Source organism: Seriola aureovittata, chromosome 5, assembly GCF_021018895.1.
Source record: "Seriola aureovittata isolate HTS-2021-v1 ecotype China chromosome 5, ASM2101889v1, whole genome shotgun sequence".
Taxonomy (NCBI): domain Eukaryota; kingdom Metazoa; phylum Chordata; class Actinopteri; order Carangiformes; family Carangidae; genus Seriola; species Seriola aureovittata.
Window position 1 is genome coordinate 1613935 of NC_079368.1, and position 15908 is coordinate 1629842.

A 15908-nucleotide genomic window follows, 5' to 3' on the forward strand; every position below is an offset into this window, starting at 1 on the left:
GGAAAAATAAGATTACATAATGACATCAATCCCATCAGGCCTTCAGCAGCTCTGCCTCACATTGCTCCATGGAGGAAGAGGAGGAGGAAGTATTTCAGTGGGTGAGGGTATCCTTTGCTGTCAGTTTGATAAGGCCAACATCATGTGACTGCTCGTTACAGAACAAACCTTGTTGACTGCTCAGCTCCTTTGGCTGCTTTCCCTATCAAAACTCCACTGCTGGATGCTACTGTTGTCAAGTGTCCTTGAACACAGCTCTCCATTTTTCAAAGTGCATATTCTAGATAACAGGCATCAGTGCGCGGGAGAGGCCGACGGGAATCAGCCCCCTGATGTGGAGGAGCAGGGCTAAATGCAGAAGCTTACTTTAATACGTACATGCACATTTATGTACGCGGGAATGTGTGTTTGTTTGTTTGAGAGAGAGACGGAGAGAGAGACACTGCAAAGGAAAGAGAGGGAGAGAGAGAGAGAGAGAGAGAGAATCAGGTGCAGTAACTGTGATAAATGAACAAGTAAAGGAAAGCAGCTGGCTCAGGAGATTTGAAGTGACAGTCAATTTAACTCAATATACTTCCTCCATACACACACACATACACACACACACACACACACACGCACACACACATACACACGAACACACAAACCCATGCACACACACACACACGCGCACGTTGGTGTTACTATAGTTGTGAGGACACTCACTGAAATAATGCATTCTCTAACCCCTGATCCTAATTCAAGCGCTTTCTCCACACACACACACACACACACACACACACACACACACACACACACACACACACACACAAACGCACATGAACACAACATTACACAACCTTTGTTTACCTCTGTATGTGTTTACAGTCAGAGAGGATACAGCTGTCAGAGCCTGTGCTACTCTGTACTGCTGCTTCACTGGTCGACTTCTCTACACACACACACACACACACACACACACACGCACACACACACACTCTTCTCTGCTCGGGGCCGTACGTCCATCTCCAGAAAAAGCCGAGAATAAACCTGCAGAGACTTCAGTAGAAGTGATGGTTTGAGGGTGAAGTAGCGGTTCAGTCACAGTGAAGGGCCCTCAGAGTGGCCCCTGTAGACTGGGGGACTAGCGCTGATGTCTGCATTGGCCTCTTGTCCTGCACATCACCTCCTCTCCTTCGGCATAAAAATAAACCCATCCATCACCTTTATCATAGCAACACTTCCCTCACATCCTCTCCACATCCACCTACCCATCCTGCTCCATGCAAGACCCACTGAGAGCTCCTCGTCCACCCACTCCATCCCGGCTGGAGCACCGTGGGGATTCATATATAGCCCAAATTGCTCTTGAGTGTCACTGGTTTCTGCCGGTTACGGGGCTGATCTTTGCCTCTTTCTATCTCTGAATGGCTCTGAGCCTGCAGAAATGCTGGGCCCAGAATAGAAAGCAGCTACTTCTGCCTCAACCTCTAATTTACTCTTGTGATACAACGCTGAACAAAGTGAATGGACCGGAGGACACTTTCTTTGTCACGCAGCATTTGCTGTCTGTTATTTGTTAGTTAAGCTCTAGTTGCAGACTACCATCGCCAACCCTCCAGTTTATCTGGGTCGCTCTTTTTATCTGAGTGTGTTGAGGAGCCTGTTACTTTACATTTTTATCAGGGCTATAATTGGGTAGAGGAGACACTGTAATGGTGGGTACGTCCTTTAATGGCTTGTTTGTCTTTACTGTGTGATGTCAGAGGTAATGATGGGAAATCGAATCCAATGCTTCAGATCTCTGTCTTAGAGGACACATATGAGGAAGCTGAAGTAAACAATTGATAATGGGTTATAATGAATATAATGACTGATAATGAGTCAGCACATAATTAGCAGCATTTTGTTCCTGCTGCTTTTGCCACTGAATTGTAAAATCGCAGAGGGGCTAATAAATGATATGAGGGTCTTCACCTCTCTGACCTCACTGTACAGCTACTGTACTGACGATAATAATGACATGACCATAGCAATAAATGCTTTATCACTCTGCTTCTCAGATCTTTGCTAAAGTGAAATAAAATGCTGTAGAAACACATTTCCAAACTGAAAAATCCAACAATCACACCCACTTTACGCTCTGATTTATCAGTTGCAGGTGACACAGAGAAAAGGATTTTAATTTCTGCTACTACTTCTGTCACTGTTCAGAGGCAGCGTAGTTTTTAAATGAATGAATGAATGAATGATTCAAGTGCTACTATTTATTACCAGCAGCAGAGTCACCAGTAAGTGGCTGGGGTGGATGGTGGGTGTACAAAGTGAGAGAGAGAGACCGGGGTTAACATCCAGAATCTGTGGTTCGGTTAAACACACGGTCTGTAACTTCTGCCTCTAGGGGTCTCATGGGAGTTGTTGTCTTCACCACCTTCACTGTAAGCTCCTCCCGATTTGCATTCCTTCAGTGTGAGTGGTTCAGGAAATCAAATAGACCCAGTGATTCTAACTGTTAAAAACACTGAATGAAGCAGGTTGACATTTAAAGTCAGTGTTTGAGCGACGCTGTACAGAGGACAGAGACTCAGGGAAGAGTTGGTGCTGAGATTGATGCTAACCTTTGTTCTGATTGTTTCTCTGATAACTTCTGAACCAGACGTTCAGCAGGTTTTTACCAGCAGCTGAATTATCCACAGGAGTGTCCTCCTCTCCATAACACACACACCAGGGATTAAAACCAGTGGACACACTGAATAAAGCAGTTTGACTTTAAAACTCAGATTCACAGACGCTCTTCAGTGACACAGGACAGGACGTCTCCAGCAGCTGGGAGCTGAGCTGTCTAACATTTCCTCAGCTTGTTTCTCTGATAACTTCAGATCCAGACGTCCGACGACTAAAATCCTTCATCTGGTTCAAATATAGAGCTGAAAACCACCAAGGTGTCAAAAGTGTATGTGACTTAAAACTCAATAAAAGTCAATGTTGAGCTTCTGTCCTGTCAGACAAACACTCTGTGGTTGGAGAATTGATGGAAACATTTGTGAAAATGTAAGAACACAACTCAAGAACACATAGAACAAAGATTTAGTTGTTTTTAGACATTTTAATGTGGAAAAGATTTCAGATTTCAGATTATAACTTTAAGGCAAGACTTTGTGTCTGAAGTCACTTTGGACTTGTTTTTGTATTAAACCAGACCAGGATCTTTCTAACCTGAACTAAATGCTGTGAGAGCCTAAATATAACTGTCCTGATCTGCCCCTGAAATGACTCTTTGGATGAGACTGTAATATGTGCAATATACAATATATAATATATAATATATAATATATAATATATAGGTCGTCTGTGTAGCGGGTTATTATGACTCATAGTTAACTTTTGTTGCCAGGCAACATCTAGTGGCCACAGTAATTATGATGGGCGCAAAGGAAAAAGTGTGGTGACGTAGTATAAAGAGACAAAGTCCACGACAGGAGGAGGTTGTGATGGCTGGATGAATATGACACAGGGGAGCGGTGTTCCATTCCTGATTACCTGAGTTTGGATCACCTGAGTTTAGTTTCCTGCTTGTCTGCTTGTAAGTTTTGGACAGCCTCTTTTATTAAGGCACCTTCACAGCATCTACCTGTACCATGTTTTGTCTGGGTTCGGGTCCTGAAGTCCCAAAATCACAACACATAACCATAGAAAAGTTTCATAATTCTGCAGTTACTACATATGGACACTGTACTGTGTAGAGGAGACTTGGTGGCTCTCTGAAGATTTCACTCACATGTACAGTTTCACCATATCTGCGTATTTGCCTTTTGAGGTGATACAGAAATGACTTCATGTGAGCTAGTTTGTTTACAGCACACTGAAGCATTTAGGTCTCTATCAGTATGATTGAGAACTTCCAGGAGGATCCAGTTGTTACACAACAGTTATTGAAAACGTCTACATTTACTGTTCCAAACAGACAGGACACGATATGTGTGACTTCCTCTTTGAGCATTTCTGATATTTTAAAATGTCTGGTTCTTTGATTAAAAGTCAAAGGAACAGGTTGCTGTGACTGTGTGTTTGGTTTGCACCAGGCTTCAGTATCTGTGCATAGAAGCCTGAGTTTGTTTTAACCAAAGCAAACAGGTTAGGTATGAAACCACTACGCATACTGTTCATAGGCTGCTGTTGCTGCTGCTAGATGTTACAGCTGGTTGTTTTGGTAATCTTAACGTTGCATGCCAAAGCCCAAAATTCTCCAGCTTGTGGTGGGTAGCGGGCGCCAACTTACACAGCGAGAGGGCGAGGTGTCCCTCCGTCAAGTTAGGTTTGAATTGTGTTTATAAAAAAAAAATCCACAAATTAGCTTTACAGACTCTTTAAGCTTCTGTTGCGTGTGCTGCTGCAACCTGATAAAACATTGAGCACCTTATTAAAGTTCACTCTGGCTAAATTATGGATGATTTACAACAGTGATTTTTTTCTAGCTGTAATCTGAAGTGTAAAATGACGTAGAGTCATGGCCATTACATAATGTCTCTATGATGGCTGGCTCTCCACCCTGCCACCCTGCCGCAGTTGATTCATAAAGTGGTTGGACATAAAAGCAATCAAACCATCGTAAATATGATTGAATAATTAAACCCATCTGTTAATTGTACTAATCACATATAAACAGTCGAGAGCAGCTGTGTGGTTGGTTGAGGTTGATATAATTTGTGTTAACTAATGTGTAATTTGCATTTCAGTGTTCTTGCTTATTTCACATTAAGTCCCTGGTGTCTGAAGACTGTATGAGTCATTCATCTTCAACACCCAGACCTAAAACCTTCACATCAACACGTGTCTAACCTTCTCTGCCAGTGAGCCCATTTCCATTCATCAACGAGTAGAAATAACTGCCACTGTCTTCTGTCGGACCTGTGACACCCTGCTCTGGGACCATAAAGCCAACTGTTTAATTATCTATAATTACTCCGTCTTAGAGACTGATCACCTGTCACAGCAGCTTTCCTTCATCTGTCCTCATACCTCTCCAAACAGAAATAACTGAGCTGTCACACAAAATGGAGAACTTTTCATGTCCCATCAAAAAGCTGTTGTGCCACTGTAATGGTGACATATCTGGGAGAGCTGCAGGAAGAGCATCATCCATCACAGATATAGTCGGGGAAAAGGCGTAGACCAGACCCAGTTTGCAGCAGAAAGGCAGACTAAAATATCCTCCTGAACAGCACCCAAATATCCTGTATGTACATGCAGGAAGTTGCTGCTCTGCATGCGAGTACATCAATCATACTTGGGTGGAGTGTACAGTGCGCTCAAACTGTGAGAACTGTGTTAATTTAAGGTTGTAACCTTCAGTTTATTATAGTGCAGCAGATAACTGTAATAATCTGTGGATACAAGAATCAAAATTGGTTTTGTTTATTCCTATGGGGCCATTAAAAATCCCATTAGCCATTTGAAATTTCAAAAGGCTGCCATTTTCCAACATGGCCACCTTTTCCAGCACATAAACACATATTTTAACTCAGAGTTTTACCCTGCGGACAGATTTCAATGAATTTGCAATTGAATCCTATGTTTTTGACGATGAGGACGTCAAATCCACAACTCTTATTGTCAATTATATTTATAAATTATTTAAATTATTTTCATGCTGACGAGGTTTTTGACCTGTCCCACGCTACAATTGTTCTAATTCAGCAGGTCTTTTAGTTTGTAAAATGTAGGCAAACTGTTCAAATTTTCACTGGTTTCATTTTTTACAGTGTACTAAATTTCACCTTCTACCTTGTTAAAATGTTTGATTTGACACCTCAGATCATTCATATGGGAAAATTGTGGGTGAATTTATTGCAAAAAATGACATTTCCTTGCCAGAAATGTCAGCTATGTTGGGTATGGCGGCCATCTTGAATTTCTGAGTGGCTAATGTGTTTTTATCAAAAGAGTAATATCCAAGAGAGGATTTGTGCCAAGTTTAGAACTTGTATCCACATTTGAAAGATTTCCCCTGAAACATGCAGTTATCTGCTGAGCTATTATCGCTGTTCTAACCCTGAACAGGTGCCCGGACTCCCCCAGTTCTTCTTCTGTCTTGTTGGTGTCACTACCCCCTTCTATAGTTCTGACCACACCCAGCATCACTGATGGCTGTAGTGGGTGTGGACAGAAGTGTGCTCACGCCCAACAGTAACGGCAAGGTGTACTGATATTCTGGCATACACCTGTACATCACTGCAGTAAGGTGACACTTTAAATTTGGGGTTCATCTGTAACAGGATTTCAGAGGGTGTTGAGTTGCTCTTCATGAGGTCGTGAGGTCTACTGTATGTACCCATAACCACACCCTCCTCTCCTGATGCAGGTGCTGAAGGGATGCAAGAAACTGGCGATGTCAGTGTGTTCTATGGGTCGCATCCCTGGAGGCTACATTACCAACCACGTGTACAGCTGGGTGGACCCTCAGGGCCGGAGTGTATCTCCACCGCCCGACAGCCAGGAGGGAAACCAGAGGCTAGGGCCCGGCATGGAGGAGAGGACGGTAAGAACGGTTTGTGTCTGTGTGTTTTGTTGTGGCGAGGTAGAAAAAGAAGGTCCAGGTGTAGAAGGTGTGATGCACCGTACAATTCAACACAAATGAAACATTAGAAGAAGAGAGACATAAATGCAGTGTAGACTTTATAAGGGAGTATTTGTCTATGGAAAAAAAAGATACTGCTGCAGGATTTTTGAAATTTAAATCAAAAGAGATTCAAAACAATTTATTATCCGGGATGTTACCAAGGTTTCAGTAATTGTCCTCCCACTCATGTCTGACAATAGTCAGTTCAGGACTGGAATATGGCTCTCTCTAGTCATTGTCATCATGACCTTTGGTGTCGTGAAGTTTTCAAAGACTGAGTCATCCCACAGCAAAGTCACCCACCACAGGCCTGAGACAGGCTGCCCCTCAAGAGAAGATTTACTCAAATTCAGTGATCTGAAAAATACACCTGTTACCATGTTTTCTGGTCAGATAGTTCATCATTAACCATTACACACTGATCTCTTAGTTAAAATATAACTAAAAATAAAATTGCTAAAAATAGCTAATCTTTACAACACAACAGAAATGTTAGAGACTACATTCAAGTGCCTCTATACTTTTGTCACATTTACACTACTGGACATCCCCATCTGTGCAGTTTTTATGTACTTTAGTTAATGTCAATGAAACATTATAGATTTCTTGTTATTTAAACTTTTTTTCCCACTTCAATCCATAACACAGTGAATACATAACACAATAGGGTAAGCGACAGTATAGTTGTTACTGATCATGCTGTGTATCTCCATGTTCTATGTATCTATACTATCAGGTACCCATATACAAATACAAACATGCACACCTATACACATACGTACACAAATGCACCTGTAAACACCTCTGTAGAGGGTGAGAAGATTATTTAAGTATTTAACATGAAATGGTGACATAAAACAAACAAATTATTTATGTATGTATGTGTGTAAGCTTATGTGTGCATATGCAGTATGTATATGTATATTTATAGTTTAGCTTATAGCCAGAGAGTCCACCATAGTTTGTAATTCCATCTAGTAACACAGGTAGAGAGTTATATATATCTGTAAGATACAATATGATATCATCTGTGTATAATGTTTTTCATCTTTTATTGTTAGACTTTTTATCCCCCTATTTTTTCATATATTATCAGCTAAGGGTTCTATACATAAGGTGAATATTTGTTTCGATAATGGATCTCCTGGTTTTGTTCCCCTTTTTAAAGTGAAGGTTTTAGAAAGCGTACCATTTACTCTTACTCTTGCATTTGGTTTATAATACATTCATTTTATTAGTTTGAAAAAGGTTTGATAGAATCCAAATTTCTCACAGACTCAGAATATAAAGGGCCATGACACCCAGTCAAAGGCTTTTTTGCGGTCTAACGTCAATATCAACAGTTGATAGATAGTTAGTTGCTTCATTGCTTCATTTTGTTGCATGACATTAAGAGTGTGACGCACATTATCACTTAAAAGACGCCCTTGACAAAGCCTGTTTGGTCTAAGTTAATTGTTTTTGGAAGTATATGTGAGAGTCTATTTGCTATTATTGATGTAAATAACTTTACATTTAAGAAGGATATTGGTCTGTATGATGAACATTTTGGGGGGTCTTTTCCTTGTTTAGGTATAACGGTGATGATTGCTGCATTCCATGTTTCTGGCCATTGTTCTGTTTGTAAAACCTCACAAGATGAGAGAGACTAAGTATCTGAACTCCATATAGAATTCATTAGTGAATCCATCACTTCCCAGACTTCTTCCAGTTTTATCTTTCTGAATGATTTTTAGAATTTCCATCTCGACAACTGGTTTTGCTAGATCATTGTTTTGATTACTTCCTCCAAGTCTGTGATTGGCTGGTATTGTGGCACATTGTAACGCTGCACCATGTTGAGTGAGCACAAAGCAGAGATCTGTGAGAGGACAGCTGACTAAAACTGAGTGACAGTCATGATTATTGTGCCACTATGTGGATAATAGCAAACGGAGAAATACATTTATTGAGCACAGAATAGATTTTTGTTTGCTCTGGGAAATTATTCTTTGCTCAAAAATATTTTCTCTTCAATGTATAATTGTGTGTTTGCAATATGTATTTGTCCATGCTCAGAAAGTCCCACTGCCTGCTCAGAATGAGGCACGAAAATAACCCCATATCCATCCTGGTGGCCTTTAATGTCATGAGGCCACTAAGCAATTGCACATAATTTCTAATTATGGTGCCTATTTTCATTCCGCTGGCTCGCTCCTGTTCACAGCAAATTGAGCAATGGAAGCGAATTAGCAAAAAATCCAATGTGGCGGTGCTGTATGGTTCAGGCTTTTTTGTAGAGCACATTGAGCTTGACTGTTGTGTCAAATTTCAAGTCAATCAGACACATGGTTGAGGGACTGGCCTTTCCAAAATTGCATTTTTGAACCTCAGTTATAGCACCACCATGTGGTTGATTTGGCTCATATTTCTTGGGAAGCACATGCACATCATTTCCAGTTATTAGGCCAAGTTTCATGTTTGTAACTCATTCCAGCTCACAGCAGTTTGAGCCACAGAAGACAGATAATAAACACAGCCACAGTACAGCAATTTTTGGGTTCTGACCCTTTGGTGCTTATTACTGAAACTGAAAATAAAAATAGTCATTTCTTGCATATTACTGTCAACACTTGCCTCCATATTGTTCATTGTGCATCGATTCCCACAAATCTGAAATATACTTGTGGTGGTGGGGGCGGGGGCGGGGGGTGAATGTTGACACAACATTTGCATTTATTTAATATTCCTCAGTGACATATTCCTTTTACCACACTAGGACCTGCTGCCTCTGCCTCAGCTGTCTCATTACCTATGCCAGCAGCTTCACTGACCATCGACTGGAATTAAGAACTGACTTGAGTGTTCTATATCCACATCTAACATAACACCACGTGTCCCCCTCTTTCCCTCTTTCTGTTAGTTCTGTCTTTGCGCGTTAGCAGAACGAAACAGTACAGGGGAGCGAGTAGAGAATAGTTAACCGATTGTGGATGGCGTCGTTCTGACCGATTAAAAAACATAGAAAGGAAATGTCAAAGTATACCTGGGCCGCCCGTCCAAGTAAAGTCTATAGGTAGGAAACCCTGTTGTGACAAAATTTACCTCTCAATATAAATGAGAGGCAAATGACAATATAGTAAATTAGGTTGTGACACCCGCAGTACATTTTACACTGTCCCCACATCCATCCAATTACATTGTTTCCATTATAACTTACTCATTCATTATATGCATATATATATATATATCCATTCATCAATCTACCAATGTTAGGCCTACGCAGCAACACACTGAATAAGTAAGAATTAATCTTACTGCTGTGTTTTAAATTCCACAAATCTATGCACTTTATGTTTGAGTAAGCAAGGCCGTTAGGACAGAGGCTACCATTCTCAAAAAAGCCCAGTTCCAAAATAAAAGCCCCATAAAAATATTGTAAAGACACATAGAAATGATTTGTGGTACCCCCGCCCCAAGTTTTGTGATGATTAGACAAACTCATTTGAATCAATGAGTGAGATACTCCATCGTCGTCGTCTTGGCAGTGTCCGACTCCACCTAACTCCCAGCTAATTAAAACATGTACAAAGAGCTGAGACTTCGGTGAATGCTGGTTTGTGGGAAACATACACTCACCCACCTGTCACTCAAAGAGGCCACACCCTCAATTCTATATAACTTGAAGCCTTAATAAAAAGTAAACAGGTGAGTTATATAAACAGTTGTCATGAAGGAGGAAATAAGCTCTAGAGACCAAAACTGTGGGGATTGACTCACTGTTGGAGGTAGACTCTAGTGGTCATTAGAGGAACTGCAGGTTTCAGCACTTCATTGTTGGCTTCATTTTTCAGTCTCAGAGGTTGAGGCTTGGTTTGGAGCTGGTGGTTCCTCTTATTGAGCAATTTCAAAATAGTTTTTTACATTTGATTTGATTGACATTATAATGGAACATTTCCTGTGAGTTTTGTAAGGATTGGACAAACATTTTCTCATTTACAGTCTGATTTGTGTTCTTTCAGGCCCTTTTTTTTCGCATTTGTATAGTGCCCCCATTTTGGTCTATTTATGTGTTGAGCCACGCCCTTTTGAAGTTCATTGATCAATATCTTGAAAACCAAGTTATCACCAAGCTTTATACAGCTTTTGGTAAGCCTGATCCAATAATGATGCACTGACAATTTGGTAGCAATCAGGACTATGCTAAAACTGCTGCCTAAGCATGTGGTGGGAGTGCCTAAGAATGCAACTATGCAGATAAATCATCCCTCTAAAAGCTGCTCAGGAGCTGATTTACACCTGTTATATTAAATGTTGGTACAGCAGGATACTTCAGAAAACTGCTTATATTTGCTTCTATTCAGATGAGCTTGGATGACCTGGAGAAGAGCTAATTAAAGGTTGAGGGGAGAAGTGGAGTTTTTGGACAGAGGTCTGAGAAGCTGTCACTGCCATATGCAATATAAATGATTTTTTGGCTTCTTATATGGAGAAGATATTAATCTTTTTCAGTGAGGTGCCAGATATGTCTGTTGAAATACAATATGTCTTATTTTATTACTCGGGTCTATTAGAACTGTTCTCTTGTATGAGAAATGTAGCACTAGCCCTTCATGTCATCTGTAAGGACACTTTTTGAGTGAATCTAGATTTTCACAATTGTTCCAGTTTCCATCAGGATCACTTTGTGATAGTTACAGCACATTGAACAATCATCCAAAACAGAATTTCAACAGTGGCTTTGTTTAATTTTAGCCTGTGCAACAAATGACACATTGTGAATGGAAAGACTATCTATTATATAAAGCCACACTGATCAATATTTTCTCTATTATCTAATGACTATGTGTAACGTGATGGGACAAAGTCACAGAGAATTCTCACCAAGTCCACATTTCCCCTCAGCTCTGTTAAGCGCTAACTTTTCAAGCCTCATTGGTTTTATGGCCCATAAAATCCAGCGTACACTTCCTTTCCATCACTGACCAGCACACAGGTAAAGTTAGCGACTAGCTGGGGAACGTATAAGAGTTACATATTTCTCTCAGGAGTTGTTGGAGACAAAACCAGAGCTGGTGGTGGAGAGAAAAAACAAGTCCAAATGAATGCTAATGTTGCTGTGTACCTGCTGCATGTGTAGATAGTCAACTCTTTTCTAACTGAGGCGATAATATGTCCGATGTTGTGCTGGTCTCAAGTGCTAGAAAATTGATTAATGCAGCAGGTTAATGTTGTCACAAGTATCGAATTAGGAATCTAGACAAGCTTTTTTCATTCATTTTCCTGTGAACATTAGTAGAGAAACAAGTCTCTTTCTAAACAGACAGGACAACATTGTCAGTCAATTTCTTCAAAAACCATTACAAACAATACTTGAGTGCTCACCTGAGCACTTTTATGATCTGTTACCACTATGTGTGGTTTAGGTGACTATAACTACCTTATAGGGGAAGATGAGGGTGAAGGATGAAGATCAGGGTGAAGGAGGAAGATCATGCTTAAAAGAAACAAACACTGACGGTTTTTAAGAGATGGACTGTGAATGCATATTATATCAGAAAAGTATTGTTCAATCTGTCCTTATAATGACACAGTCTGCAGGTCCACATGTGATTGTCCTTAGTCAACTATCCTCTTAACCTAAACCACACACTATATTAGTGTGTATTATTTCTCACAACATATTGAAAAGTGAATTTTCCTAAAAGCATTCAGTAAAAGCATGAAGAGCAGTATTCAGTGGCTCATGATCAGCGATGCACAGTGTGGTTGTATGAGGCATATAGTTTTGATCATTTGAGGCAGAAGCTTTGACACTTCGGTGTGGTGGTGGCCAATCAAAATCTTCTCCTTTCCATAACAGGCAGTGCACTCAGCACTCTGACCATTCAGTGATGGAAGATAACACTCTAGAGTGGCTCTCCTATAATGAAAATAATGAAAGTCCTCCTGTATTATCAGTTGCAGAATCTCCACAAGAGATGATTAAATAAAATATGCAAAATAATGGCTATAGTAAATGATTACCATAATCAATTGCATGGTAGTTGTGGAAAAAGAAGATCAGGGTCACTCAAGTCTTGAGATAGGTGGAACATAGATCCGTAGGTAAATTGAGAGCTTCACCTTCAGACTCAACTCCCTCTCCCACCTGTCCACCTGACGATCTTGCATTCCAGCTTCCTCTCACTGGTGAGCAACTTTCAGTACTTAACTTTGCATTAAGGTTCATCGACCAGAACCACATCACCTGCAATCTATGTTTTCATGTCAGCTGGACCAGACTCTAACTGCCCCCAGGCTGTGTTTGCAGGTTCTGTCCATAAGAATCAAACAGAATTGGTGATAACCCTCTGAGCATGCGCTTGACATCCTGCAGAGAGTATATTACTATATACAGTAGTAATACATGAATATTTTGAATGAGATGTCTCACTTAAATGGGATGAGGTTTGGTTCATGTGTTTGTGGCAAATACATATTTGAGAAATATGTGGAGGTGAACAGATACAAGTTTAGATGTTGTACAGCAGCATCAACCACATGAAGTGCACTGTTGAGCAGCAAAGGTCCATTCTGCTGCTACAAAAGTATGTTATCATATAGTAATGACTAATAAAAGCAGCAAAGGAACTGAGTTTTCAGCATGCACTGATAAGCTACTGCAGTTATGCACACTGCAGAAGGAACACTAGACAAACCAAGCAGCAGGTCATCTTGTATATAAGGATGTTATATAGCTAAATCTCTGTTTTTGGTTCACACAGATTAGCAGCTACCATTGCAGTGAACACAGAGTCACACAGAGTCAGCCATCGCCACTACACTTGAATATTTGCATCATGACCGTTTTTGGCAGCAGGGGCTGCAATATAAGTCTACAGAGCTGCTGTAGGGAACTGCAGGGAAGAGGAGGAGTGCTTCCAATACACTGAGCCTTGCCTCTATTACAGCAAATAAACTGCTTTGATTGCATGTATCATTATTACTAAAGGAGGCAGAGGAATAATTAAACATAAGACACTGAGCAGAGAGAGCAATACAGAGGGAGAGAGAGAGAGAACCAGCTCTACATATCAAACAGAGGGAGTTAGACATAAAAACCTGCCTAATAAAAGTCTGTTACGTTGTGAAGTTGAAGTAAATAAAGACTAAACTGTTGTGGAGCTAGATGGAGGCTGTGCTCTGTGTGAGACACTAAATAAGAAAGATAGTCTGTCTCGGGTGGTTGCCTTAGTAGCTCACCTGGCACTTTTAATCCTTAACCTGTGGCAGCCTGGGTTTGAGTCCAGCCTGTGGTCCTTTGCTTAGTGACATCTTATCTCTCTCTCTCTCTCTCTCTCTCTCTCTCTCTCTCTCAGACTGTATTAAAGGCAAAAGCCTAAAACAATCATTTAAAAAAGAAAGACAGTCTGTGTCCTCTGACTTTTTCTCTGATCATGTTACAGTAAATCCAGCTGAAATCACAGATCAGTCTTTGTCTTTCATTTATGTGTTTGGTGATTTTGTCAGACAATGTTGTAAAATCAGGATTTGACCAGAGGCGGTCCATGACTATGTCCGGACATACACTATGGGTTAGTCCAAGTCTTGTTTAAAAACTGTTATTGCTGAAGGATTTGAAGGGATTCATGTCAAAGTGAAACTGATCAAAAATGTATCTATAAGCCAGTTTTGAAAGGCATCCATGCTAAAAACATCAATACTTGTGATATCTTTGACATGCATATACAAAACACAGTAGTAGTGACGACAAAATGCACTGATTGTGATTGACACACCGTGCTAAATCACCACACTGAGACATGATTTGTCAAATGCAGATGCAGACACTGAGCTGATACTGTTCAAATGACTTATTACACATACTTACATGTAGATGAGGAAGGCAGGGGTCCATAACAGTGAGGCTGTCCACTAAAAGAATCCAAAAGACAAGCAAAACAGAAACTGAAGCACATGGAAACACTAGGGAAAAGGGAACAGACACAAGAGGAGAGTCCAGGGAAAGTCAACAGACGAACTGATGAGGACTCAAGGAAAGACAGAGGGAACACAGTGCACACAAGTTAATGAAACAGGAACAAACATCAAACATAAATTCCAGAGAGAGAGACTCCTTCCAGGGCAGATCATGACATCATCTTTACGTTAAAGAGTTTGGTTTATTCACAAAGCTGAGAGATCTGAATGTCTTTCTTCCGTGCAGGTAAACCTGAATATGGATGATGGCCGCTCTCTGGGCCTAATGATCAGGGGTGGTGCTGAGTATGGGCTGGGGATCTACATCACTGGAGTGGACCCTGGATCTGCTGCAGACGCTGGTGCACTGAAGGTACCCTGACTTAACCTTTATTCTTTCTTTATTCAGCTAAAATCTGGCTAGTGCGCAGGCTAATTCTGATTAGTGCTTTCAGAAGACTTGCAACACTGTAGAATGCTCTATTAATTTGTTTATTTATCTTGTATTTTATCACATTTAGGAAAAAGTACGGTGTTATTCCTTCAAAGAAATATGTGTGTGTGTGTGTGTGTGTGTGTGTGTTTATTCCTCTAATTCTGGTCAGATCTGACCCTAAGTCATAGTCAAATAAAGTCTTCAAGTCTTAACAAGGATAACACTGTATCCACACAGGAGGCTAGCAGGATTAGCATGTTAGCAGAGCAGCAGCCTGATTGAAACAGAACTGTATCAGTCCTGTCAGATGACAGAAAGTATGTGTGAGGCTGTAAGGTGCTATATGTTGAAGCTCATAATGAAAACGTTAACATGCTGATGTTTAGCAGTTACAGTAATATACAGCGTAGTATACTGAAGATATTGGCATGTTAGCATGCTAACTACAAACATCAGTATAGCTGGAATATTGTAAAATTTACAGGTATGTAGAGGTAAATCAATTATTGGACACCTTTAAATTCTAATCTGGGGACTCATCTGCAATTTGCTAGATGAAAACTCGGGAGACTACCAACATCCATCCAGTAGCTTTACTCTGACTGTCTGATATGCACTGAAAAGGAATGAAATGGTCTCATCACTGATTGATTGTTCTTTCAAGAATATCTAAAACACAAAAGGTTGTCAGCAGTATAAGGGCATTTGAATTGTGGTAGAACATCCTGAAATATGAACAAAATTTAAATCTTAGTCATGGATTAAATGAGATGTTGACATGAAGATTTCTGGCATCATGTCAGCTGTTAACATCTGCCACCAGTGTCTTGATGAACCTATTAGTATTCCTGCCACCTGCTAGCTATTACACTGCTAAACCTGTTAGTGTTGCTAACATCTGCTACCTGCCTTACGGCCTCAGTCAAGCAGCTG

The 15908-nt window shown here is 40.5% G+C and overlaps 1 protein-coding gene across 1 annotated transcript in view; it reads left to right on the forward strand.

The window, feature by feature from the left end:
• whrnb (whirlin b) overlaps positions 1-15908 on the forward strand; it is a 76965-nt gene that overhangs the window by 33027 nt on the left and 28030 nt on the right. Inside the window, exons 2-3 of the mRNA XM_056377201.1 lie at positions 6341-6517; positions 14787-14912. Of these exons, the coding sequence (XP_056233176.1) occupies positions 6341-6517; positions 14787-14912 (303 nt within the window). The remainder of the gene's footprint in view (positions 1-6340; positions 6518-14786; positions 14913-15908) is intronic.